We start from the raw sequence: 24,691 nt of genomic DNA, 5'->3' as shown, positions 1-24,691 counted from the left end.
AGGCAGGTGCTGCTCTGACTTCTGAGACACTCCCCAGAGGGCGATGGAAGATTCTCTTTGTGGCACCTAAAGAATAACACCAGTGGGGTTTTTCCCTGAGCCTCAAACCCAGGATCCCTGTGACCCTCCCTGACTCTGATGGTGCCAGGGAATGTGGGCATCCTTCTGTGTCGCTCTTGAATAGTAAAACATCATCATTAATTCATGGGCTGCACACTTGTAACTCGGCACAAACAAGGACTGAACCTACGCTGGTTTGCCTACAGGATCTCTCAGCCAATGAATAATGTAGGGCACCCTGGAGGGCAGGCCTCACCTTGGGGTACTTGCCTCCTCCAGCAGCTTTGGATGCATCATCACAACCCAGAGGCTAATTACAATGTGCTCTTACCTCTTTATTAAAGCGTGTCCCTAAAGGCCCACTCCTTGAAAGTACTTGTGTTGTCCTCATTTGCATTTGTGCATATTTGAGAGTGCTGCTAACTGAACCCTTTATAAAAGGTGGTGAGTTTTACTTTAAGGAATCACCGCTGTCTGGTATCTTCCCATAGGTATGAATTAGTGAGAGTTACTGTATTTTAAAAGGATCACTGTTGCTGTGTAACAAACCCCCCCAGAACATTGTAGTTTACAACAACATTCATTTATTCTGCTCACAGATTTGAATTTGGGAAGGACCTGCAGAGGCAGCTGATCTCTGCTGCACATGGTGGCAGCTGGGGTGGCTTGTCAGTGGCTGGGGGACCCACTTTCAAGATGACACACTCACTCGTGGGCCTCTCCATGGACCGCTTGGGCTTCTTCCTAACATGATGGCTGGGTTCTAAGAGTAAGCATCTCAAGAGAACAAGGCGGAAGTTCACAGGATTTTTATGACCAGGCCTCAAAAGTCACATAGCATCCTTTTATCCTTACTCATTGGTGGAGGCTGGCACTGGTTCAAATAGAGACGTAGGTTCCACTCTTGGTGACGCAGTGACAAGCTTCTAGCAGATGGGTAGGTGAAAAATATAGCTATGACCATCTTTGGAAAATACAATTCTGCCTCATATGTGAATTCAGAACATGCTATGTTCATTCACAGGTCTTTCTGCTAGGAGGGGACTTTGAAACAGGCGGGGCTAGTGTGGAATACATAAAAAACAAAAACAGGCAAGAAGTGGAAAGAGAAGTTGAGTATTGTATACAAGGCTTATTGGGCATTGAACGGAGTCTTTAGGTGAATTCCCAACAGTTGTAAATGCAAAGACCCCACCGCCACTCACGACAACAACAAACAACAACAACAGGAACCCTCTTTGTTACTCAGAGAGATCACATATCTTCATGAGATCTGAAACTCTCTTCAAATCATTTTCATCTTCCAGAAAAACCATCCTGGGGTTCTCCAGAGTATTTGTAAAAGAACCAGAAAACAGTCATTCTCTGCACATTGTAATGAAAACCATCCCAAGTACTGATTTGAACTGCTCCGTTTACCACAGGGGGTTCAAATGCCATTAGGACCACATTATATTTTGCTTGGTCTGGAGTTATGAGAATAGAAAAGGGTTTTTTAACCGAGGGTTAAAACCAGAATAGCATTGGTCCAACTGCACCATCTCAACATTTTGTTCAAGTGCCTTTCATTATCGTTTTGGAAGCCTATGTAAATCAGGGGATGGTGGGGGAAAAAAGTCACGAATACTGGATGTTAAAGCAGTGCGGTGTGAAGGGAAACATCTGTTCCTGGTTAAAGTTCTTCAAACTTGTATTCTTTCGCTTCAGTCATTTAAACTGTAGTGCTGAGACTGGAGTTCCATGAAGACTCTAAAACTGGCTTTCCAGAACATTCACCAGGAGTCTTAATAAACCCTTGGGGTTCTTTGCTCTGAGCTTGTAATTCCAGGGTCACTGGAATTAGCAAAGTATAAAATTGGGGTTGTCAACCTCAGCAGGTCTAGGATTCCGGATTCTTCTGGGGTCCCTCCCCCCCCTCCCCCTCCCCTCCCCTCCCCCCCCCTCCCCTCCCCTCCCCTCCCCTCCCCTCCCTTCCCCTCCCCTCTCTTCCTTTTTTAAAGGAAATGTAGAGTCTTAGGGAGTACCTTCATGGAAGAAGGCCCAGCAGAATGCCCCGTTGTGAGGTGTTATTTTTATCTTAATAAGAAATACTAATGCTAACAAATTGTTGCTGCATATTTTTTTTCCTGAGGGGAAGATTGACCTGCTTTGCTAGGAGATGGACTGAAAACCCAGGGGCTGCAAATAACTTTATTTTAACAGTGTTGCTTTCTTGAGATGTACTTCTGGGCCTGCAACCCCTTAATTTCTCTGGGCCTCAGTTTTCTTCTCTGTTAAAATGATGCAAGTAGCAATTGATGTGCAGGTTTTCAAAATCTCAAATGAGTGTATTTATTTGCAAAACATTACTGACCCCAGATGGATTATTTCCTGAAATTATAGACTCAGAAGTTTCCACTTAGAAGTAACCTCATACCCTGCAAATTTAATCTCTTATCTATTCATTCCTTTATTAAACATTTACTGAGTACTTACTAGGTACCAGGAACAGCTTCAGAGGCCGGGGATGTAGCAGAGAAGAAAATGGGCAGTATTCCTAGCCTAACAGATCTTGTCCAACTGGGAAAGATAAATAAGAAGAAGTGAGTTGAAAAAATGTGAAAATGTGTGACGTGATGAAAATTAAACAGAGCTGCTGAAGCATGACCAGGTGACCATTTTTAGACTACAATTTCAGGGAATGCCCTAGTAGGACCTTTCAATGGGACCCTAGTAACAAGGAAAAAACAGTTATGGGCACATTTAGTGGAACAGCATCCCAAGCAGAGGTTGCTACAAAGTGCTAAGGTCCCCAGACGGGAACAAAATTGAATGGTAAAGAAAACAAAGGCTATCAAGGTGGAGGGGCATGAACTAGGTGTGGAGTAGGACCCCCCAAGGGGGAGGACAAGGTCGCTGCCTGGGGGGGGATGGAAGGACTGCGGGTCAGTAAGGTCCTTGTGACCCTGAGTGGATGGGATGGATTTGACATTTGTGGGAGGGGCTGGGCCGAGAGAGCGCAGGATGTAATAGCAGGAGAGTGATGGAAGAAGTGGGTCACGTACTGAACAGAGAAGGATGAAAGAGAACGGTCATCTGCCTATTTTTTAAAGCGGCTTTCACTGCCGGTCATGTTTACCTGGGAGACCCTAGGTCTCCCTTTGCTTGGACAGTTCCGGCTGAGGCCTGTCCTCATAGCCTAATTAATTATTAGCGATTTCGCCTTTTGCTTGCAAAAGTGTCCTGGTTTGGATGACCGGTCACTAGCAGCTGAACACAGCAGAACCCTGTGGCTTATCACCTTTAGTCAACAGACTGCTTGCCATCTCTGCCTTTGGTCTCCCATCTCCCTCTCACATCCTTTCCCATGGCAGGGGGGGCTCCTGGTGACCTCTCCCACGAGCTCTGCAGTGACTCCCAGGCCTCCAGCCACTTTCCTTCCCTCCGGTCCGCTCACTTCTGTCACCACCACCACCTCTCACCTGATTCATACCACATCCTGTGGACAGATTCATTTCCCTCAGGACAGGCCTGGTTGTGTCACTGCCGCTCAGAAACCGTGATGGCAGCTCATCGCCCATAGAATGAAATGTCCCGACTTCAAAGATTCAGCACTCCTGAAGATCTGGCCCTGGTATTTCACAGAATGGTACAGAGTATAGGACATACTATAATGACTGTAATACGCTGAGCAGTGTAACAGCTAGAAATATGGACTCTAGAACCAGACTGCTGGGTTTGGCTCCTACCTGCCATTTACTGCTCGCTGTGTGAACTTGGGCACGTTTTGCAACCTTTCTGTGCCTCAGAGTTCTAGTCTGTAACATAGGGATAAAAAACAATGCCTACTTACATTGTTATTGTAAGAATTAAATGAGTTAATCCGCATAAAGCCCTTAAAACGGTGTTTGGCACAGACTGAATTCTCAGTAAATTTAAGCTGTTGTGACTGGATTTTAGTTGCAGGCACATTGAAATTTTCTCTTTACTTAATTATGACACTTTCTTACCTCTTTGCCTTTGCTAGCCTTGTGGGAATCCTTCCTTTGCATCATTTCTGGGTACGCAGATTTCACCTGCGGGCAGGTTATTATTTCACCAACCGTGGATCTAGGCAGCCACAGAACAACACCCTGTGAGGTCTGGCACACATTCTGTGACTTTCCCACGAGACTGTGACGAGAGTCTCGGTAAAGGCTTTGCTGACATGCTGTTCTGGGGTTTGTTTTATCCATTTCCTTTGTGGGCGTGCACTGGCATTCGTGGAAGCCTGGGTTCTTGCAGACTTGTGGGCAGATGTGACGGCAGATGTTCCTGGGAGGTTTTTTCCCCTCAGTGTTCCCGCCTGGGTGACAGCAGCTCCCTGAGGCTTAGGTCTTGGCTTTTGCTCCAAGGATCCCAATGTGAGCACAGGCCACCAGGTACCTGCCAAATTCCCCTGACGGGCTTCTGTTGAGAGAGTTTAGGGATTTGAAGGGTCAGTGAAAATCTGCCATAGGCGATGACACTCGTCTGCTGCACGTTCCCTTTGCATTGCGCCCTCCTGATCCAGGTGCGCATCTATTATGTCAGACCGCTCTGCGGAAGGGAGTGGTTGGGGGTTCGACACTGATTCCAAAAATGGTCTCTTTAAATGGATTGATTTGAGAGAGAGAGGAAAAAAAAAACATCGATCTGTTGCATTCATTGGTTGAGTCTTGTATGTTCCCTGACCAGGATTAGAACCCACAACCGTGGCATATCGGGATGACGCTCCAACCAACTGAGCTACCTGGCCAGAGCCTCTAGATATGACAGTCTTTAAAAACTATCTTCAGTTCTATCTCAGTAAAGATAGGGGGAAATATTTTGGGCAGACCCGATGGACATAAGCAAAGACACCCTTGTGTGAAGTGGTGAGTGGGCCACTGTCTGTCTGCAGACAAAGTTACCTGGAGCACTGAGGCAGGACCCACTTCCACCAAAATACAGGGGAGGGCAAAGCAGGTTTACAGCTGTTTGTATGGAAAACAGTATAATAAGTAATAAATAATAATAGAAGAATAAACTCTGTGGTTTGCATACTCACATCTAAAAACCGACTTTTTCCCATCCCTGTATATCAACATTACGGCGATATGGATTTCCTTGCTTAACTTTATTTGGCTTAAATATTAGTTGCCTTATATAATGCTTGGCTTATGTTTTCTTCATTTTAGTACATGTGGGTCCTGAAAAAACTTCAGATTTTATTTCACGATAATGTATCTACATGATAGATATTTAAATATTTGTTTGGTCCCGAAATTCTGCTTTGGAGGGCTGCTTTGTTCCCACAGTGCAGCTGTGTAATTTCCATGGGAGCTACCCTGCCCTTGGCCAGAGCTGATTGGCCAAGAAGTAAACACCTGACCTAAGTTTGGCCAGTCAGAAGCCTTCCCTGGGATTTTTTTTTGTGGGTAATCAGGCAATTTAGGTCATTTTATCTTCAGTGACTAAGCTGTAAGCAAAAATACTCAGAAGTTGGTAATAACCATATTTTCTGCCACATAGAAAGCACTGTTTCTAGATGAGAAGAATGACACTAACAAATAAAGAAAAGTAAGGACAGAATTTGGAAGTAATTTTCTGACAGTGGTGCAGATGCTCGTTCCAGGTCTTTCTAAGGTGCAGCTCTGGCCCTGCTCTGCTGGCCACTTGGTTGCTCTCAGGTACCATTGGGTTATTCCTCACAGGTAATAGGCCTTTCCTTCCTTGTTCACCTTGTTTGCATTTCTTTATTTAGACTTTTGACACAAGCTGGAGTATCCTGGGGGTTCGTTTTCAGGGGGCACTAAGAGCTAGTTGAAGAAGATCTTTGGGCAGTGGGAGCCGAATGGCACCCCCTCTCAGTCCCTCTTATCTTTAATTCCTATACACTACCTTTTCACTGAATTGTGAAATTATAGGCACGATCTAAGTGAAAGAACTGAGTCAATTAACACAGATTTTGAGAACCAGATAAGACTTCTTTTGTTAGAAACACCTGTCCTGAACAGAGCCACCAAAGGATGGGTTCACTGTCCATTCCCACAAAAAAATGGACCCCACCTTTTCCTTTTGTTTTAAGGGAGTTTACAGTTTTCTCAGTTTTTTCGGCGTTTCCTGAACTCTGAATTACCCTTAATAGCAGGGAAGAATAAAGGAGTACCTCTTCCCCAAACCCTAGCCCTGCCAAGCAGTGGTCCCTCAAACTGAACATGGACAGTTTGATGAGGATGGACCATATTAACTTTTCAGAGTTTCTCAGTTACCCCTTGAGTTAGTCTGACAAATATTTATTCAGTCTCAAGAGGTCAGAGACAGTGCCTGCTTGGCTCACTATTGATTTCCCTTAGTAGGTATTGAGTAAGTACTTGTGGAATGAATTAATGGGTGTTATATCCCCATTTTATAGATGAGGAAACTGAGGCTTGGGTAAATCAATTATTGACTAGTAACATAGCTAGTGAGTGGCAGAGCTGGATCCAAAGCCGTAGGTATCAGACTCCTTGTCCAGGGCTCATTCGAAGACCTCTCAGTCCTTAGAAGAGAAAACCACAACACCACATGGTCTACATGCCCTTTCCTTGTGGCCCCAGATGGAGCTAAACACCCAGCAGTGCTTGGTAAAGCTTTCAAGTCCTGAAGCTAAGTGTTAACACATCAGAACTAAAGGCAGCTTCAGAATTGAGCTAAAACCCATGTTATTTTTGAGCTTTCCTTTTTCAGAAAGCTGTACAAAAGTTTAGGTGACAAAGGATGGGAAGGGTTGTGCGCACACGATAAAATATTCACCGTAAAGACTCATGTGTAACTGTGTAACCCAGAGCAGCATTTTTGTGCCTGCTTTTGACATACAGTATGTGCCTCTATTTGTAGGTTCTCTGTATATATGTTGTAGATCCTCAAACACTTGAAAATGTCAGTAGCCACAGAACGGTGGCCCTAAGGTTAGAGGGAGCAGTGGTCTGGTCTAGGGTATATTTGGGAACCGTGTGTGTGTGAGATTTGGTCTTTACCCTATATTATATGCCTCTGAAATCATTGTTAAAAAACTCTTCCTATCACTCAGTATTTTATGTTTTATCATGCTTTATAGCTACGCTATCCAATGGAACTTTTTGTGATGAATGAAATGTTCCATGTCTCCACTGGCCAGTACTATAGCCACTAGCCACAAGCTGAACTTCTGAAGTGTGGCTGGTGTGATGGGGAATTCATTTTAAAATTGTATTTGAATTCAAACAGCCACGCTTGGCTAATGACTACCAAAATGGACAGCCCAGCTCTGTAGCTTTAGAAAGTCAGTAAGTTTCTGAGCCCCAGCATTAATTAGCTCATCCGTGATAGGAATTCCATGCTTATCATAAAGTTAGAAACTGCCTAAACCTCATAGATATGAAGTCTACCAACTAAAGATTTAAGGTGGTGGGGAAATTTCCCTCACCTGGGCAACAGGGATGGTTGCCAGCCTTCTTGCTGCACTTCAGCCTCCCCTCTGACACCCTCAATCAATACGAGATGGAGTCCTACCGGTTTTGTTTCTGTTTGGGTATCTGCCCTCCCACTGCCGTGTGAGAACTCTTAGGCATCTCTTCATTTCACACCAAGTCAGGTTGGTAGTTGGGGACCTCCATCAGGCTGCCCTGTGCTACCTTCTTCCCCTCATTCCCTCTGCCTGCTTTCCTCTTGGACAGTCCGAGTTCTCCAGAGACACAGAACTGATAGGATTCCAGTTAGCCCTTCACACCTACAAGTTCCACATCTGCAGATTCAACCAACCACGGCCTGAAAGTATTTGGAAAAAAAATGCTATGTTGTTGCTGACGTGTGCTGTGTAGTGAGGCCTACAATGGTTGCATCTCTACTGACCACGTGCAGACTTTTGGGCTCATTATTTCCTAAACAATGCAGTATAACAACTGCTTACATACACTGTATCAGGTACTACAAGTAATCTAGAGATGATTTAAAATATCCAGGGGGTTGTGCATAGGTTACATGCAAATGTTACATCACTTTGTATAAGGGACTTGAGCATCTGTGGATTTTGTTGTCCACAGGGGTCCTGAAATCAGTTCCTGGCAGATGCCGAGGGAGGACTGCATCTGTCTGTCTGTCTGTCTCTCTCAAGCTATATATAATATATATAGAAACATATATTATATATATATATATAGAGAGAGAGATATAGAGATGGAAATTTATGTACTTGAAGGAACTGGCTCATGCATTGTGCTAGCCGGCAAGTCCAAAATCTGTAGGGATGTCGTGCAGGCTAGAGATTTGGATAAAAGTGCTGTCGCAGTGCTGAGTCTAAAGGGTGGCAACTCAGGCCACTTTCCTGTGCTGCCGTCTGGAGGCAGGATTCCCTCTTCTTTTGGGAATCTCAGTCTTTGCTCTTAAGCACTTTAGTTGACTGGGTGAGGTCACTCACAGAATGGAGGGGAATCTGCTTTGCTTCAAGTAAATGGAGTGGATGTTAAGCACAGCTGAAAAATATCTTTCCAGCAGCATGTAGACTAGAGTTGGACAAACATGTAGTCACCATAATTTAGCCAAGCTGACACACAAAGTGACCCACAACACCTTAATTCTTCCTTAGATTCAGACAAAATTGTGTCCCAGTGTCTGTGACCCTTCACCTGTACCATCTAATATGACCTGTGGGCAGTCCAGTGCCCATCGACCCGTCAGCAGGAGTCTCTTCTGCTCCTGTTCTTGTGTTACACAGAGCTTTCATGTCTGCCAAACCCAGCCCATGTCCCATCTCTCCCCAACTGGTTTCACCCTGACTGGCACACGTGCTCGTGCTCTCAAACACAGATACATGGACCGGTCTAGTATATATCTGCACCTATCATTAGCAGTGTGGTGTTCACTTTGAAAGTAGAGTAACAGACAGTATGTTCTAGATTTTCTGGGACTGTCCAAGAAAATACACTGCTGTCTTGAATAAAAATGATTCTTTAAATATAATCCAAAGATGATATTTTTTAACAGTGCATTGAGACATTTTATAGAAATAAACTTTTAAAAAAATCTTTTTCACATTGTGAGATTCCTGAATTTAGGTTGGGAAAATATCGTTACCATCAAATTTGTTCTTACTCATTATAGATCTATTGAATGGCGTCTTGGACCCATCAAAAATGGCCTTAAACATTTGGTGCCTGACCAGTAATTGTCACTTCTTTCAGTCTTGTGGGCCGGGCAGTTACGAAACGATAAGAAGGTGGGTGAGGGTGTATCTCAGTTTAAACTGGTGTCCAGCTGGGCCTCTTTGCACAGGTTGGATTACAGAAAGTGGAAAGAGCGGTGTTATCGAAGGAGCTTCAGGCTGGATTGAGGATACTCAGAAGCATTACCTGGCTTTCCCTGTGATGCCCCCTGGGGTGTTTGACCAGTTTCCTCTTCTGTAAGGTATTATTTTGAGACTAAGATGGTGCATATTAAAGTTCTCTGTAGAACAGTTGTGCAGTGTTAACAGTCGCTATTTTAACTAATCACAGAGAATTTATGGGGAAGTTTGTAACCGAGGTGTTCACGATTTGATCCACCATGTCGATTTGGCTCAATGCTCATGAAGACCTGGTGTAGCTTGAGGTAACTGTGGCGACCAACAGCAGATGTTGAGCAACTAGAGTAAAGTGAACTCAGGTGTATGGAGAATGGGGCAGGGATTCCAGAAACATGCCGGGGGGAAATAAATCTGTCAGGATGTGCTAAGTGGATACATGGGACCAGAGAAAGGGAAGGGCTAAGGAAGATGCCAGTTTGAGAGACGAGGTCGATGGTAGACCCCATCAGCTGGGGTCACTAGTCGTGTATGTCTGAGCTCCAGAAGAGAATCAGGGCCGTGGACTTCGGATTTGGGAATAGTCAACATATGCCTAGTGGCTACGCCCGGGTGAGTACGGGAGTCACCATGGGCAGAGGATGAAGAACCCTGCCAGATACCGCCTGATCCCCACCATGACCGTGCACTTGAGACTCGCTCAGCAAAGGTTGTGAATGAACAAGGAACAAATGAGTGAATGGGACAAAGACAGTCAAATGACTTTATGAAAAAGAGAGAAGGAAGTGCGTACACTAGGGTAAGGCAGAAAACCAGAAGTGGCAAGCCCCCACGGTTTAGCCAAATACTGATATGTATAGACTCTAAATGCCGTTCTTCTGGTTAGAAAGGACAGTTTACCGTTTCTGGTAAACAGTCTGGCAGCCCATATCAGGCCTTTGTAAAGTTAACACCCCTTGACCCATTAATTCCATTTCTAGGAATCCACCCAAAGAAAGTAAGCAGAGCTGCAGACAGATTTATGCAGAAAGATGTTTCATATTCCCAAGACGTTACCTTCCCTGGGAGGCTTGGGGTGGGGCGAGGGCCATTTAACTCCAGCATATTTTTTAAACTTTGGCATATTTTAAGAATTTTTGATGCTGTTCAGTGCTATAGGGCTGGACGCCACATTTTCATTAATGTTTAAGATAAAAGATGACAAGCAAAGAAATCTTGTAATTTGCCCTCAGACCCCGCCCCTTTCCTCTGCTCTTGGAGTTACCTTAGTGGGAAAGTTGGGGCCACGCTGCAGGTAAAGGGAGAGACTTGGTTGGCATTCCTGTTATGGCCCTTGTGTTTTCCAGTTCGACCTCATGTTGGGGCATGCTGGCTTCTCGTGTCACATTCCAGAAGTATTTTGAGAAGTTTCTTGAGTACATCAGGATGTTGTCCATCATCAAGCCTTTGCCCATCACAACCCTTCCTTCTGTCAACATTGCCCTTCTCCCTTCCTTTCACCTGTCTGGTGAACTCCTATTCACCCTTCAAAGCCTCCTGCAGATTTGGTCCCCAAATAGATTTTGTCTAGCACAATGTTTGGGGCAAAAATTGAATTTTAATGGTTAAGGTGAGGCATAAACATTCTGGTTCTGCCATACTCCCCACCTCTCCCCATTGTCTACACCATTTCATGTGTTACAGCCCCGATCTTTTGTGAAAAAATTTTCTCAGTCTCCCCTTCAGTTGGACATAATCACTTTCATCCCTGCCATTTCTGTACTTTTATATCCATCACTGCATTTATCTTATCACTTGGTATGAGAAGTCTGTCACATCCTATAAGAGATTTTTTGGAATATTTACTTTTTAACTTTTAAAGGTCATGTGCATGCTCCTAAGATAAAGTTTGAAACTTTAGACACAAATAGAAAGGTTACACAGCCATCAAAATTCTGTGTCTATAAAGTTGAGGATCTTCATTCTTTAGATGGCGTTATAATAGAAGCATTATTGTGCCACCACCTTCATGCAATTATTTTTGAAGCCTGTTTACAATACTTGGCTGCATCTTCTTGAGAACCAGGTGCCTGTTGTGTATAACCAGCACAGAAGCACAGTGTCGGTCTGGGCCGGTGTAGGGACTTAGTAAATGTTTGTTGAGTGCTGGAGCTGAAAAATCAGTCTCCAATCCTACCTTCAGGGAGCTCATACTGGGAGATGAGCCGTCCATATTTGTTCATTGTTCAGTGTGTTCATTTGTTTATTCAACAAATACATTGAGCGCCTACTCTGTATGCCGGGCATCCGTCTGCACTGGGGGCGCCGCAGTGCACAGAGGCCCTGCCCTCACCAAATGTGTGTTCTCGAGCAGCGACTTTGAACCTTTCCATCTCCTGGTGCACAGACACTCAAATTCTGCAGCACACAGGCAAATATATTTTTTGCTGATCTGACAAAATAGGTGTAATTCTGACTGATTTACCAAAAATAATGTAATTACTTACCCTTTTTTTTTTTTTGCTCTTAAGCGACTTTTTAAAAAATCAGGTGCCTATACTTCTATGTAAGGATTTCTGGTACCAAGAATTAACCAATCAGACACAAACTTATAATGTAAGGTGACCAATAAGGTGCAGCTCGATTATCTGACGTATATATTTTTTGTTCAAGACAGGGCATTCACACTGGATGGCTGTGTTGTATTGTATTGGCTGTTGTCATTTTTTTATTTGACAGTATGAGGGAAAAGAGGTCAGTGCCCCTGACTAAATAGTCAGGTACTGCATGTTTTAAGAATTCTTGTGGTGTACCAGTTGAAAATTGCTGTTCCAGAGCAGTAACTCCCAAACTTCAGAGTGTTCCTGGAATCACCTGGAGGACTTGCTAGAACATGAATCTCTGGGCCCCACCCCCAGACTTTCTGATTCAGTGGGGCCTGAGAGCTTGCATTTCTGACAAGTTCCGAGGGGATGCTGATGCTGCTGATATGGGACCACACTTTGAGAACCCTGGGCACAGAGGACAAGTTTGCAGCACAGTAGGGCAAAGGAGTATGGGGGAAAGGCGCATGTCTGATTTATGTCAAAGCCTCTCTGATTCTTCAAGCACCGGGGAGGAAGGAGATGGTGGGAGAAGTGCCCTCTGCCCAGCGTGTCCTCCTCACCCTGGATGACTTTCGGGCATCTCTGCAGGGCCACAGAAGCCTGGGACTGGTTAGGAGAGATGGAAGAGCGATAATGCTGGCCAATAATTGCTGTGTGTCCCGTCCTTTGGCACACTTGCCATACATAATGTCTAATCTTCAGAGCAACTGCAAGGCAAGTATGATTGCCCCCATTTTATAGATGAGAAAACTGAGGCCCAGAGAACTTATGCAACATACTCTGGTTCCCCAAGCCAGTAAATCATGTATCGGGTTCCAAGCCAGGCCTTTCTGCCTTCAAACCCGGTGACTCCAGTTGAGACTGGCCTCTAGTTGAGCCCTCCACAGGACCAGTTTCTTAAATGTTTCAGTGGTCGTAGCTGTCTTCTCTATGGTGAGCCACTGGTAGCAGGGCCTATGCACCTGTTCCTCAAGCTGGCAGAAATGGAGAGGCTGAGACTTGCAGTTTATTAGGGAGAAAGGTCTAGTGGGGCTGGAGACCTGAGACACAGGCCTGCAGTTTGGGTGGAAATAGCTGTATCTGGAAATTGATAATATTAGTTTTTTCAAATTTAGAAATTAGTGGAAGTTCAGTTTTAGTTTACTTTTGCTCCAGGTTTAATGCATTGGGAATTTGCATAATGCATTTAAAAGTAAATGAAAAGCCAGTCTTCTCAAACCTATCTGAAGAAGAGTAGGCTGGCTGGCGGCATGATTTCACAAACAGTTAAGACTAGAAAAAAGGCAGATCCCTCCCCTGCTAAAGGAACTTGGGAAGTTAGTGCTGAAGTGGCCCAGTTCCCAGGCTCTGACACATTTCAGAATGATGCCTTGGCCTTGGCCTGGTCGCTTAGTTGATTGGAGCATTGTCCTGATACAACACAGTTGCAGGTTCAATCCCCAGTCAGGGCATATACAAGAAGCAACCGATGAATGCATAAATATATGGAACAAAAAAGCTCTCTCTCTCTCTCACAAACCAGTAAATTTAAAGTCTGTCAACTACCTGGATTATTTCACTTTAGCTTCATGTAGAAGGACTTTCAAAGATTTGTGCCTTAGCATAATGCTCTCAAAGGTTAAGAATATATAAGTGGCGTAAGAAGAAATGTCTGCTCATTTTCTATGAAACTAAAGAAGACAGTTGTGCTCTGTGTCTCCCCAAGAGTCATACAATAAGTTTCTCTGTTCCTTACTAGCAAGTTATGCTTCCTTTTTGTTGACTGGGCGTGTTCCCTCATTTCATTCGAGGACTGTCAAATCCATTGCCTTTCCCTTTTTGCCTGTGTTACCAGGAATCTCAGAGCTATTATTTGTACGCAGTAGTGTCCCTTAGCCTCAGGTTCTTCGGTATAATCATCTCTCCACTCTTTTGTTACCTGTGTACCACAAGTTTTACAAGCTTTCCAAAATAATTTATGAACGTAGGTGAATATCATAGATTAATAAGTAAAAAAATGAGTTTTCAGAATGGAAGGATGACTTTGAGGGGTTTTTTTGTTTTGAAGAGTGAATCGAGCTAACCGTGCGCATATGTGTGAACACATACATGTCCAAAAACATGGATGTACTAAATGTCTTGATCTATCCACTTAGAATCTTGTATTTAAGAGAATGAATTTGGGTCTGAGCCAGACCTTGCTTTGAACACTGGCTACTCCCTGCTTGCTTCATGATTTAATATGTCTCAGTGTCCTCATGTAAAATGGAGATATAATGATACCATGTATAGTCATTGAAGAATTAAAACAATTTATAAAAGTGCCTAAAGCAGTGCCAGGCACTGCAGTCAGTGGCAATTACTACTTTACTGTTATCGCTATTGTCATGTCCAGCACAGGCTAGACTTTACAGAAAGCCTGGACTGTGCATTGGCAGCTGCCCCAGATTCTTTTCTGGAATATACGGTGTTGAACTAAAATGACCTTCTGCTGAAAGTTTGGGCGGTTCAGCCAAGGACGGCTGCCAAGGCTTGCTTCTCCCTGAGAGAGAGCAGCTCCATGCTGGTGTTTCTTACTAATTCTCAAATGACAGGAGATGATCACTGCAGAGACTCAAGATTGTCCAAGATCATCCACTTAGGGGCTGGTGACTAAGACTTAACCGGCTCTGAGGTCTCAACCTCCAGATTTGTTTGAGCATCCTTGCCCAGAAAGTCCCGTAAAGTTCATCTTCTAGTTTTGCCTGGCTTTTGCTTGATGGTATTAAGCTATTACTTTCCTTTTTATTCCCCCACCCCCATGTGTGACTGCTACATTCAGTTGCCTGGGGAATTTTTTAGGGAGAGGAGAGTTAAAATGCCATGATCGTCCATGTGGCCATTACACCCCCATTTTCTGGGCTCAGGGAGTGAGATGGAAAGTACCCATTACCTAGACTGGATGGTAAGCTACAGAATCACGAGTGTGCTGAGTGATGCCTGTGGGCCACGCATGGTCTTAGGGCTCCTCCAGCTTTGCCTGGGACTGAGAGTACCATGGAGTAGGTGTCCATCACATGTCCCCTCTTGCGAGAACGTGCGCATCAGCTTTCGCACCATGCTGATTTTCCCCACCTCTGCCCTTTGCTGCCAAAACAATTGTTTAAAAGAGGAAGCTCTTTGGGTCATAAAATGTCATCTGGTACTTAGTATATGGTTATGCAGAATACTGGGTTGTACAGTAGCTTGATTGGCAGGAAGTCGGTGATTCATCAGAAAAAAAAAAGAAGAAAGAAACTCTTGCCAAATGAATTTCCTCTTTCAAACTCTCTTTGTACTAGCTCATCCTTTTATAACTTTTTTCTAGCCTCTTAGGGAAAAAAATAAGTAGTAAGGACTAATGCAGTGTTTCAAAGAGAGGTAATCCCAGTCCCTTTTGCCCAATGGGTTGTTTTTCCATAGTTAGAATAAGGGCCGTGCCCTGTCTCTGGGTTGGGCTGAGGTGGGAGTGGCTCTTGGCTTGAGGACATGGAGCCTCTGCTGGCTGGATATAGTTCCTTTTCACACCAAAATATCCTCTAGGCCCCCAGCAGGTCGTTTTGGATGTTGCACATTGTCCCCCATTTGGCGGAGCATCCCACTCACTCGGGTCCCTTCATTCGTTTGCCTCACAGATCCAGGAGGCTGCAAGTCGGGGCCTGAAATTCGTCGGTGTCGTACCTCAGTACCACTGCCCCGGGAACTCAGCCGGCAGCAGTCCCCAGGTGGAGGCCAGAGATGTGAGAGCAGAGCCAGGCGGCGGTGGGGATAAGAAGAACCCAGGTGCTCCAGCAGGGGTGGATGGAAGCCCAGAGCCAAACCCGCACCCACGACAGGAGGCAGCCATTGCCGAACAACGCAGCTTGCCTTTGGAAGAAGGGGACGGTGCAGAATTCTCCAAGACTCTGGGTGGACCGGATGGTGACCTGTCTGAACTGCTTGAGGAAACACTCTCGGGAAGTAAGTATGTCAGTACAGGGCCTTTCGACCCACCGGAGGAGAGACTTACAGCTCTTTAGTAATCCCTGTGGCATTTTAGGAAAAAGAAAAGGAATTGGAGTGTGGCAACAGCCATCTGTCCAATAGGGGGAACTTTATCAAGCACTTTTCAGGGCCTCCTGACCGTTTACTTACTGAAGTTGTCACTTCGAGGAGCACAGACCACATAAACTTGACTTGCAGTTGCGCCCAAATGTCACGTTTGAAGTGGATTCTCGAAGGCGAGGTGTTTCATGCCCCGCGCTCTCGCACTGCCCTGGAGTCACCCCGCTCTAACACAGGAAGTGTTAACGTGCTGGCTTCGGTGCAGAACGGACGCTCCATTTTTGGTTCACTGGTTTTGAATATCTGCCTGAAGGAAGGAATCCAGAAAGCCAGTTGAGGCCAGATTGTGCGGGAAGCTGGCGATTCAACTTGCTAGGCTGTAAACAACCAGATTTCAGGGAGTTTCATATAGTTGATTGATCAGCAAGCACCACGGTGAGAACTCTCGGCCAAGGATACGTGAATCCTCTTTATCACATCATAACGGCCAGCAGAGTATGCGCTTTTAGGCTGGGGATTTCACCTATCGGCATAACCGCGGTGATAGTGGCTGACCTTTATTAATACTTCCAGGTACCAGGCCCTGTGCCAGTCAGCATTTTATATGACTGATCTCTTTATTTTCCCTATAGCCCTAGGATTTGGGTGAGTTCTTGTATCACTGCCCATTTCATGGCTGAGTAAACTGAGGTTCCGAGAGTAAATGTCTTTGTCCAGGCTGAAAATTGGCAGGTCAGGCCTGTTACCCCAGGCAGGCTTAGTAACCGTCCCCATTCACCGCTCTACTTGGGCTTTCCTGTGTGATACTCTGTTAGGCCAAAAAGATTTGCTGAGACCCTCAGTTTTTAGAGAGTGATGTTTCTCTTCACTTCCCCACAATTCCCTGTCCTCTCTCCAGGAGATCTAACATCCAGCGGTTTCCTGAGAGCCGTGCACGTATATGAGCTGTGTGGCCCCTTCTAGTCTTTGGAAGATGAATTAATAATAAGACTGCCAGGGGGAGACCGCCAGGCCTTAGGAGGCCTTTCTCTTTTGCCTTCCTGGGTCATCTCCCTGGTTAATGTTATTATTTATTTACTAATTCTTGGGATTAGCATTAAATAAATGATGAAGAACAGTTCATACTTTGAAAGAGAAAAGAAGGTGAAATAGGGTTTTTTTTTGTTATGACAATACTTTCTCTTTTTAATTGGTTTTAGACAGAGAGAAACGTCAATTTTTGTTGTTCCACTTATTTATGCATTTATTGGTTGATTCTTGTATGTGCCCTGACCAGGGATCGAACCCACAGCCTTGACATAGCAGGATGATGCCCTAACCAACTGAGCTATCAGGCCAGGGCTTGTCAGTACTTCCTGCAAAGAAAATTGTAGGGTAGTTTACTCAAGGGACTTACTTGCAAAGTTGATTTAGAGGGAGAGCCGGGCGCTGCCTCAGTTCTTGGATACATTAGGATTGCTGTTCCACGCGGCCTGGGTCCGTCGCGAATACGCACTGAAGTAGAGCTCTTCATTTAGGAGGTTCTCCCTGTTTGAGGGAGACTTCTGCTCCCTCCCGAGTAGCTGAGAGCATAGTTAGACTCTGGGTGTGCCTCCTAAGGAATGCCCAAGTCTCATTCCAGAAACCTCCCTCTGCCCGTTGCTATCAGGCTGCGTGTTTGCGCCCTGAATCCTGAGAAGGGAGGTGAGCCTCCTTGGGGCCCTTCTCTATAATCCAGGAGCCTGCGGGGGCGAGGGTTCAGGGCACACATTGACACCCCCAGGAGAAAGGGGCAGGAGCCGTGGAGGGGCAGGTAGCTCAGTGCTTAGGAAGCCAGACTGTTTACGTGCCAGTTTGCTATCTTCTTGCTCGGCAGTCTGGCCAAGGTACCCTTCTGTGCATCAGTGTCTTACCCTGTAAAATATGGATGGACAGTCATTCCTTGCTGAAAGGTTAAAGGAGATGTACATATAAAGCACTTAGCACTTTAATAAATGTGACCTCTTATTATTGGGGTACAGTCCCGGCCACTGACTTTGGCTTATACAGGGAACCCTGGCTTCGAGAAAGGAGGCGGTTAATACTGAGGTTCCCCTGTGCCAGAATCTGCTTTTCTCCAAGACTTTTTCCAGACGGTCTGCCTTCTGTGGTCAACCCCTGGGAGAGTTACTTGGGGAGATTTGTCCGAGGACCCACCCTTCCCCCAGGTGCCTTCTGCTCCCCTGTGACTATTCGCCGTCCCCATCACTCATCAAACACACAGAGACCCCTGGACGCCCACGTGTCTTGGCCTGTGTCTTGTTTCCTCAAGTCCCTATTCTCTAGCAGAAAACTAGTTTCGGCTGCAGAATACGGACAGGTCCATGCGAGTCGGGAGGTGGTCAGCCCAGCGGTGGATGGGCATTTTAGCTGTGGAGGGCATTATAGCACCACCCCCTGCCCTTCCCCCTGCCCCCTGATCTCACGAGGTGGGCAGCTATCTATTGTCTGCACATAAGGCTGACCCTGATCTTTCTGCTCAGGAGGCCACAGGTTCTCTGAAATGTAGGCAGCTCAGTGTTATCTTGTTTCTCTTTCTGTAGACGAAATGAGCCTTTGGATATTTTTCACGAGCCAGTGAGCACCCAGGGGTTCCTAGTGCCCGTGCCCGGCCTTTTGGCGGAAGGGCAGACAACTGCCAGGATGGCGGCAGCGGTCTCCGTGATCTGAGTGCTGCCCGTGTGTCACCCCGACTGCACGCACAGCAGCTCTGTGAGAGAAGATGCTGTCGTTGTGCCCATTTCCATGCCCTCGTGCAGTTCAAGTTCATCTCACAGCTTCAGCGTTCAGCATCCCTGGAGACCACATGTCCAGGGACCCTGTCCACTCCCGTCATGGCCCTCTTCTGACCGCAGCCTCTCTACTAATCTTTCTCCTGGGAAGTCTTATGATTTCCTTGCGCCACGCTGTACCCTCCATGAGCACCACCCTTCATGAGCAACCCCCCCCCCACCCCGGGCAAGTGTCTCCTCTCCATTGCTTGCTCAGATTTCTACTTGCCTTTCTCTCAGGGACCCCTAAGGAGGGTGAAGTGTTTTTACTTTTCCTTCTGCCAGGTGGGCTTAAATAGGCAATCACAGCAAGACAATTTTAAAATGTCCTGAGGGAGCCTCCCTCCTTTCCCCCTCTTTCTCCTCGTTTAATTTATTTCCTTTATAGGAGGCCTAGGGGAGCCAGTTGAGGCTGCGACTGCTCAGGCGGGGCTGCCAGCGAATTCCTCATCCGGAAGCAGGGCAGGTCGCCCCCTCCCCATTCCCACAGGCTCCGGTCCAGAGGTTATGCTCCTCTCGCCCACTCGGGTCCCCGGGAGGCCCGTCACATGGTTTTCTTCCTGCACATCGACTCTTATTTCCTGGTCCCGGGGAATCTCCTGTTGGTCTGGTGGCCTCGCTGTGCAGAGATCACCTGAGCTGGCACAGTGACGGCCCCGTGCCTCGCGGCTCCAGGATGCTTCCCTTTTCCTTTCTCACACTCCCTCTACCCCATGACGGGTCCCTTGGGAGGCATTTCTGTCCCTGGGGGGTATGTTTTCTTCACGTGTAACCAACAGGCTGGGTGGGGAAGGCCACTGCAGGAAGGTTAGGAAGATGTTGCCAGATGTCCAGCTGTCACTTCCCATGTTCCCATCCTGTCCCTCTCTCTGCGTCTCTGTGGCTGCAACTTTGGTCACAGAAACAAGGAGGCCGGACAGGTTCATACAAATTAGGATTATTCTCACTGTCGCCGAAACAATAATAAAATGTCTTCAAAGCCCTGCCCTTCCTACCCCGTACCCACTCACTTAAAATGCTTAGAAATGGCAGCCAGAAACCTGAGCCAGCGATCTCAGGGGTGCTTCTTGGCTGCGGGCATTTTAGTGAGTAGGCCGCCTTGGCAGCAGCTCAGTGTGGGTGGAGAGAGAGGAGGTGCCCTCCTGAGTCTGGCTTTTCTGATGCGTGGCCGCCTTCCCTCCCTGCGCCCCCAGGATAGTTCTACCCTGCGGGTCTGCCCCCATTCCAGTCTGCCACCTGCCACCATCTTTCTGGCCTTCCAGTCCATTAACAAACAGCTATTGAACTCCCACCCATGGTCATCAGCTCCTGCTCCCTGTGTACTGATGAAATTAGCCTCTTGTTAGATTTGGGAAACAGCCTGGGCTCTGGGGTTTGAAAGACTCTTGGCTTTGCCACCTACCGGCTTGTGATTTCTGGGGGATCCACTTAAGGCTTCTGGGTGCAGAGCTGGTGGAGACTGGGAGAGTCCCGTGAGATGGGGAAGGTGAAAGGCTCTTGTCGATACAGCGTGAATGTCTGCGGCTGCTGAGATCCTTACCAGTGGATCCCTGCGGTGCACGGTGCATGCAGTGGTTCCCACACTTCGCCCAGGCAAACAGGCCTCAGCCAGGCCCGGAGGGGCCTGCTGTTAGTCTCTGAGCGTGAATCAAAGCCTGAAGCAGCCTTCTCCCAGATCCAGCCATCCAGACGGGCCCAAGGCCCTCTGCCCTCTCTTCTCACCATGGTGCCCACAGTCCAGCCTTCCCAGTGCAAACCGTTTGGCTCGGCTCCCCCTGCTGTGACCTCAGCAGACAGCTCACCACTCGGTCGTGCTGCCAGGCCAAGTCCGACTCCCATTTGTTTCTTCCCATCCAGCTAACTCACCAGCCCCCTCCTTCTCCCAGTCTAGCCCTTGGAGCCCCACGCCTTAAGCCAGACTCTGAACCCCCCCTCTTCCCTCCAGCCTGGAGGTCTCCTAGAACCACCAGGACCCAGCTGGTTCTAAGTCAAAGACTCTCTGGGGCCTTACCTGCAGACTGGCTGCAGACTTCCACCTCGTGCCTAAGGTCCTACCGCCTGGTGCAGGCCTCAGAACTGCCATCTGCCTCCTTCTGCCCTGCTCCCCGGATCTTAGCCAGGCCAGAGTGGGCCTGGCTATAAGGCCGGCAGCACCCAGTGGGGCCCATGCCCCTTGTCCTCTCCTAGCTCCCTGCACTTGTCCGGCTTAGGTCAATCCAGTAAACACATGAGCATCTTCTGTCACATTACAGGAATTTGTGTGGACACAGAGGATCCAAATGGCATAAGGCTCGGCCCGCTGTGTCAGGGAAAAACAGCAAGACAAAACAGAGATAGAAATACAAGACAGTTGTTTTATTTTTTTAATCCTCACCCGAAGACATGTTTTTATTGACTTTTAGAGAGAGAGAAACAGTGATGTGAGAGAGCTCTATTGATCGGTTGCCTCCTGTACATACCCTAACTGGGAATTGAACCCTCAACTTTCTGGCGTACAGGGACGGTGCTCCAACCAACAGAGCCACCGGCCAGGAAAGAGATACAAGACAGTGGTGATGCTTCTGTCGTGCTCTGCCTGCCCCAGTCTTCGGCCATTCTCACAACACTCTCGGAAACAATGCCACCCCCCCTCCTTTGGGACTTTCTGTCCCATGCCTGGAAATACCTTCCAGCTGGGGTCATGACAGTCACAGAGCAGCTGAGAAAATTTAAACAAACTTGGGGATTCTTTCTGGAATCCCTGGTGCCTACTCATGTGTGTTGGAGAATCAGAATATGAAAACATCAAAGGACATCATTCAGGGCCAGTTTCTCTTGGCTGGTTTCCACGTAAGTGGAGAGAGGATGGGGGCCGAGGAGACAGTGGGACAGGGGTTTACTAAAGGGTTACGCACTTGAAATCGGGTTTCTCCCAATATTTCATTACTGCTAATACTTTGGAGGCCCGTGATTCCAACAGTATTTCCTTTCCTTCCTGAAAAATGCATTTCTGTCTCTGGCTGCATTTCTGTCTCTGGCTGCGGTCCCGCAGCCCAGGGGGGGTGGGTCCAGGCGGGAAGGTGAGGGTGCTGTCAGCGCCGCACACTTACCTGGTGTGATGGTCCCCTCCTCCCTTCACACCACCCCACACTCTCACTTCCGGCTTTGGCCTTCCCCTTTTTCTGTTTTGTTACGCACTTGGTCAAGTTGTGTTTTTGTCTTGCCATGTGTGTGGGGGATCCCGTGTGACCGAGGGTTGGCATATGTTTTTGGACTTTGGCCACTTCCGTATTCCCCACTCGCTTCTTCCATGGAAAGCCTGTGATGGATCGTTCTTTTTTTTTTTCTGTGCATCTGTGCTGGACTGTAGCAGACTCTGGTGACTGGTGCTCTGGCCCACCTTGGAGTCACCTGAGACCAGCTTTCTTAGCCCACAGGTGTCCCTCAGAATGGGACACGCCCAGCAGGCCCAGAATTAATGCCTCAAGGGCGGCCCTCAATCCCCAAGGATAAAGGCCTTGGTTTCCTTGCCCCTTGGTGAGGCAGCTTGAGGTGTGTGTTCTCTACAGCATCTCAGGGAGACTGAGCCCCAAGGGCCAGGGGGGTAACCCTCTCATTAATGCCACCCTTCAATGGTTCTCATCTCCCCCCTATTTCCCACCTCTCCCCTCTCACTCCATTTCCTGGGATCACTTCCCAAATTGACTACATACCAGGGTCTGCTTTTGAAGAAATCCGAATGAAATCAAGGAGTTATTAAAGCATTGCTTATCTTCTTGCCTTGGTGGCTATGGCTGTTGTTTGCACCCCCGGGCACTTAGGGCTGGAAAATACCTGATTACCTAGTTCACATCCTGTCCCCACTCCCAGGTCCAATCAATTGCTTGGTTCCCCTCCATTATGAACCTTGCTTTGCATGACCCAGCATCCCCCAAGTGTGTGTGTCAAAGTCACGATGTAGTCTAGTGATTGCCAGCCCCGTACACCAAGATCTGATTTCTCCTGTGAAAGCTTTTGCTGGCTGGAGATGGCTTCCTGAGTCAGGCAAGTGGACTGAGAAAGGGAATTCAGGGTGGGGATAATCAGCAGGCCAGAGTCGGTTGCTTGAAATCCAGGTGGCCCCTTGTGAAGATGAGCCTTCACAAGGGGCCCCTTTTCTAATTGGTTCCAGCCAATGGGTAACTAGAAATGGCCCCTCCTTCCCTGTAGCTTAACTACTGCTGGTGACAGAGGCTTGTGGCCCCCCATTGCTCCCCAGAGACCTTTGCTGGTGCTCGCTCACATGGGGCCCGGAGAAGACTTCCTTTGTCCTCAATACAGTTCCTGTGCGGGATAATTTTAGGTGTTACACGGATGGACATATTTGGTATTAATGTGCCTCATCACTGCCTCCTATTTATGGCAAGTGGTAGTTGTTTCCCTTATGATATGGAAGCAGTTTTCTTTTTACATGCATTTATTTAAATAAAGGAAAGTGAGTCCATTTATTTGGATAGAATGAAAATTGTGAAATGCTGAAAGAGCAGATGCAGCGTCCCAGAGCGTGGGTGCAAGCCAGGTGTCTCCTGCAGGGAGCGTGGGCGTGCTCTGCCTTTTTTGCTAAGGTCAGCTATTGTATATGACCTTTACAATATTTCTTTGAAACAGTGGTGGAGATTTTCTTATTGAAACAGATACTTTTGGAAACCAAAGCATATTCCTAAGTAGCCTGTATAAGCAGAGCTTTTTAAGCTAGGTGAACTCTGACTGACTACACCAGCAACACAGAAACAGACCTTCAGACTTAGGTTGGGATTCCAGGTGTTTGCTCCCGGAGGCCAGTGCTGCTCACTCGTGGTCGGCAGCACGTACGGCGGGCATGGGGCAGCTGCTGGCTGGTGGTGAGTATTGATTTTCGAAGAACTGAGCTTTAAATGAAGGAACAGAAAGTCCAGCGCCCCCTGCCAGTGTCTGCCGGCCTGGCTGAGCAGACCGACCACTCCAGGAAGGAACCCTCGTTTACGGGAACATATTTATTTTTACATATCAGTGATGTATTTTTGATGTACTTGATTAAGTATTATGGGTTCGGCCCCAGGAAACACCACTGCAGTTTATAAATAGTGAGTTCAGGAGGCATACAAGGTTCCTGGAATTACAACAGTATTTTTTTGCTTTTATGTGCCTGTGTACATTTACTATTTTTTTTAAGACCAGCTCTCACCCAAGTATGTCTGCTTTTTCTTTCAAAACACCTTTGTCTGAATTTCTAGGACTGTCTGCTCTGTCCTCTCAAAGCCTAACTGTGCAAATTAATCCCAGATAAGAGCAATTCATTCTGTGCCAGATTCAAAACTCAAGTCCTCCACTTGAAGTTCAACCTTTGCGGCCCATGTCACTTTTCAGGCACTCTCAACTTTCCACTCAGACTCAGGTTTTATCGTTTGTCCGCAGTGGACACTCACAGAGGTGTCACCTGTGATGTCATCTCTGCAGGCTCTTAAGGGATTCCACTACACCTGATGAGGCAGCTCTTTATCCTTGTTGAAACTCTTGTCTCCCCACCCCCTTTACCAGTCCCAGCAGAAATGGAGATCTACGCCCTTTTCAACAAACCGAGGAGCCATCAGGAGTGCCGGCAGTACTACCCCGTCACCATTCCTCTGCGGGTCTCCACGAATGGCCAGGCGGTGAGCAGCTTGGATGCCAACTGGCTGGAGCACATGAGCGACCACTTCCGGAAAGGAGGCGTGCTGGTGAACGCCGTCTTCCACCTCGCCATGGTCAATGGTATGGAACTCGCAGCCCCGGGGCGGCCCTTCCACATTCTGCTTCTCATTCTTGTCATCTGAGCCCATCTCCGGAGCCTGTGCCATTCGGAAAGCTCTGCAGCTAATAAACATGCTGCATTTGATTTCTAATTAACACATCTTGAGGAGTTTTCCATAAAGCCCACGGCCTGTGCTCTCTAAACCTCTCTG

The 24,691-nt window shown here is 47.1% G+C and overlaps 1 protein-coding gene across 3 annotated transcripts in view; it reads left to right on the top strand.

The window, feature by feature from the left end:
- Positions 1–24,691, top strand: part of RFTN1 (raftlin, lipid raft linker 1) — a 187,348-nt gene that overhangs the window by 114,880 nt on the left and 47,777 nt on the right. For 2 of the 3 annotated variants that reach the window (XM_037143962.2, XM_037143963.2), the window contains exons 5-6: positions 15,555–15,879; positions 24,285–24,500. In XM_037143962.2, the coding sequence (XP_036999857.2) occupies positions 15,555–15,879; positions 24,285–24,500 (541 nt within the window). The remainder of the gene's footprint in view (positions 1–15,554; positions 15,880–24,284; positions 24,501–24,691) is intronic. The other variant, XM_037143964.2, reaches the window with a different exon arrangement.

This window comes from Artibeus jamaicensis, unplaced genomic scaffold, assembly GCF_021234435.1.
Source record: "Artibeus jamaicensis isolate MK-2021 breed Jamaican fruit bat unplaced genomic scaffold, CSHL_Jam_final contig_519, whole genome shotgun sequence".
NCBI lineage: Eukaryota > Metazoa > Chordata > Mammalia > Chiroptera > Phyllostomidae > Artibeus > Artibeus jamaicensis.
Note: the sequence above shows the minus strand (reverse complement) of the source record. Positions and strands in the feature narration are given on the sequence as shown.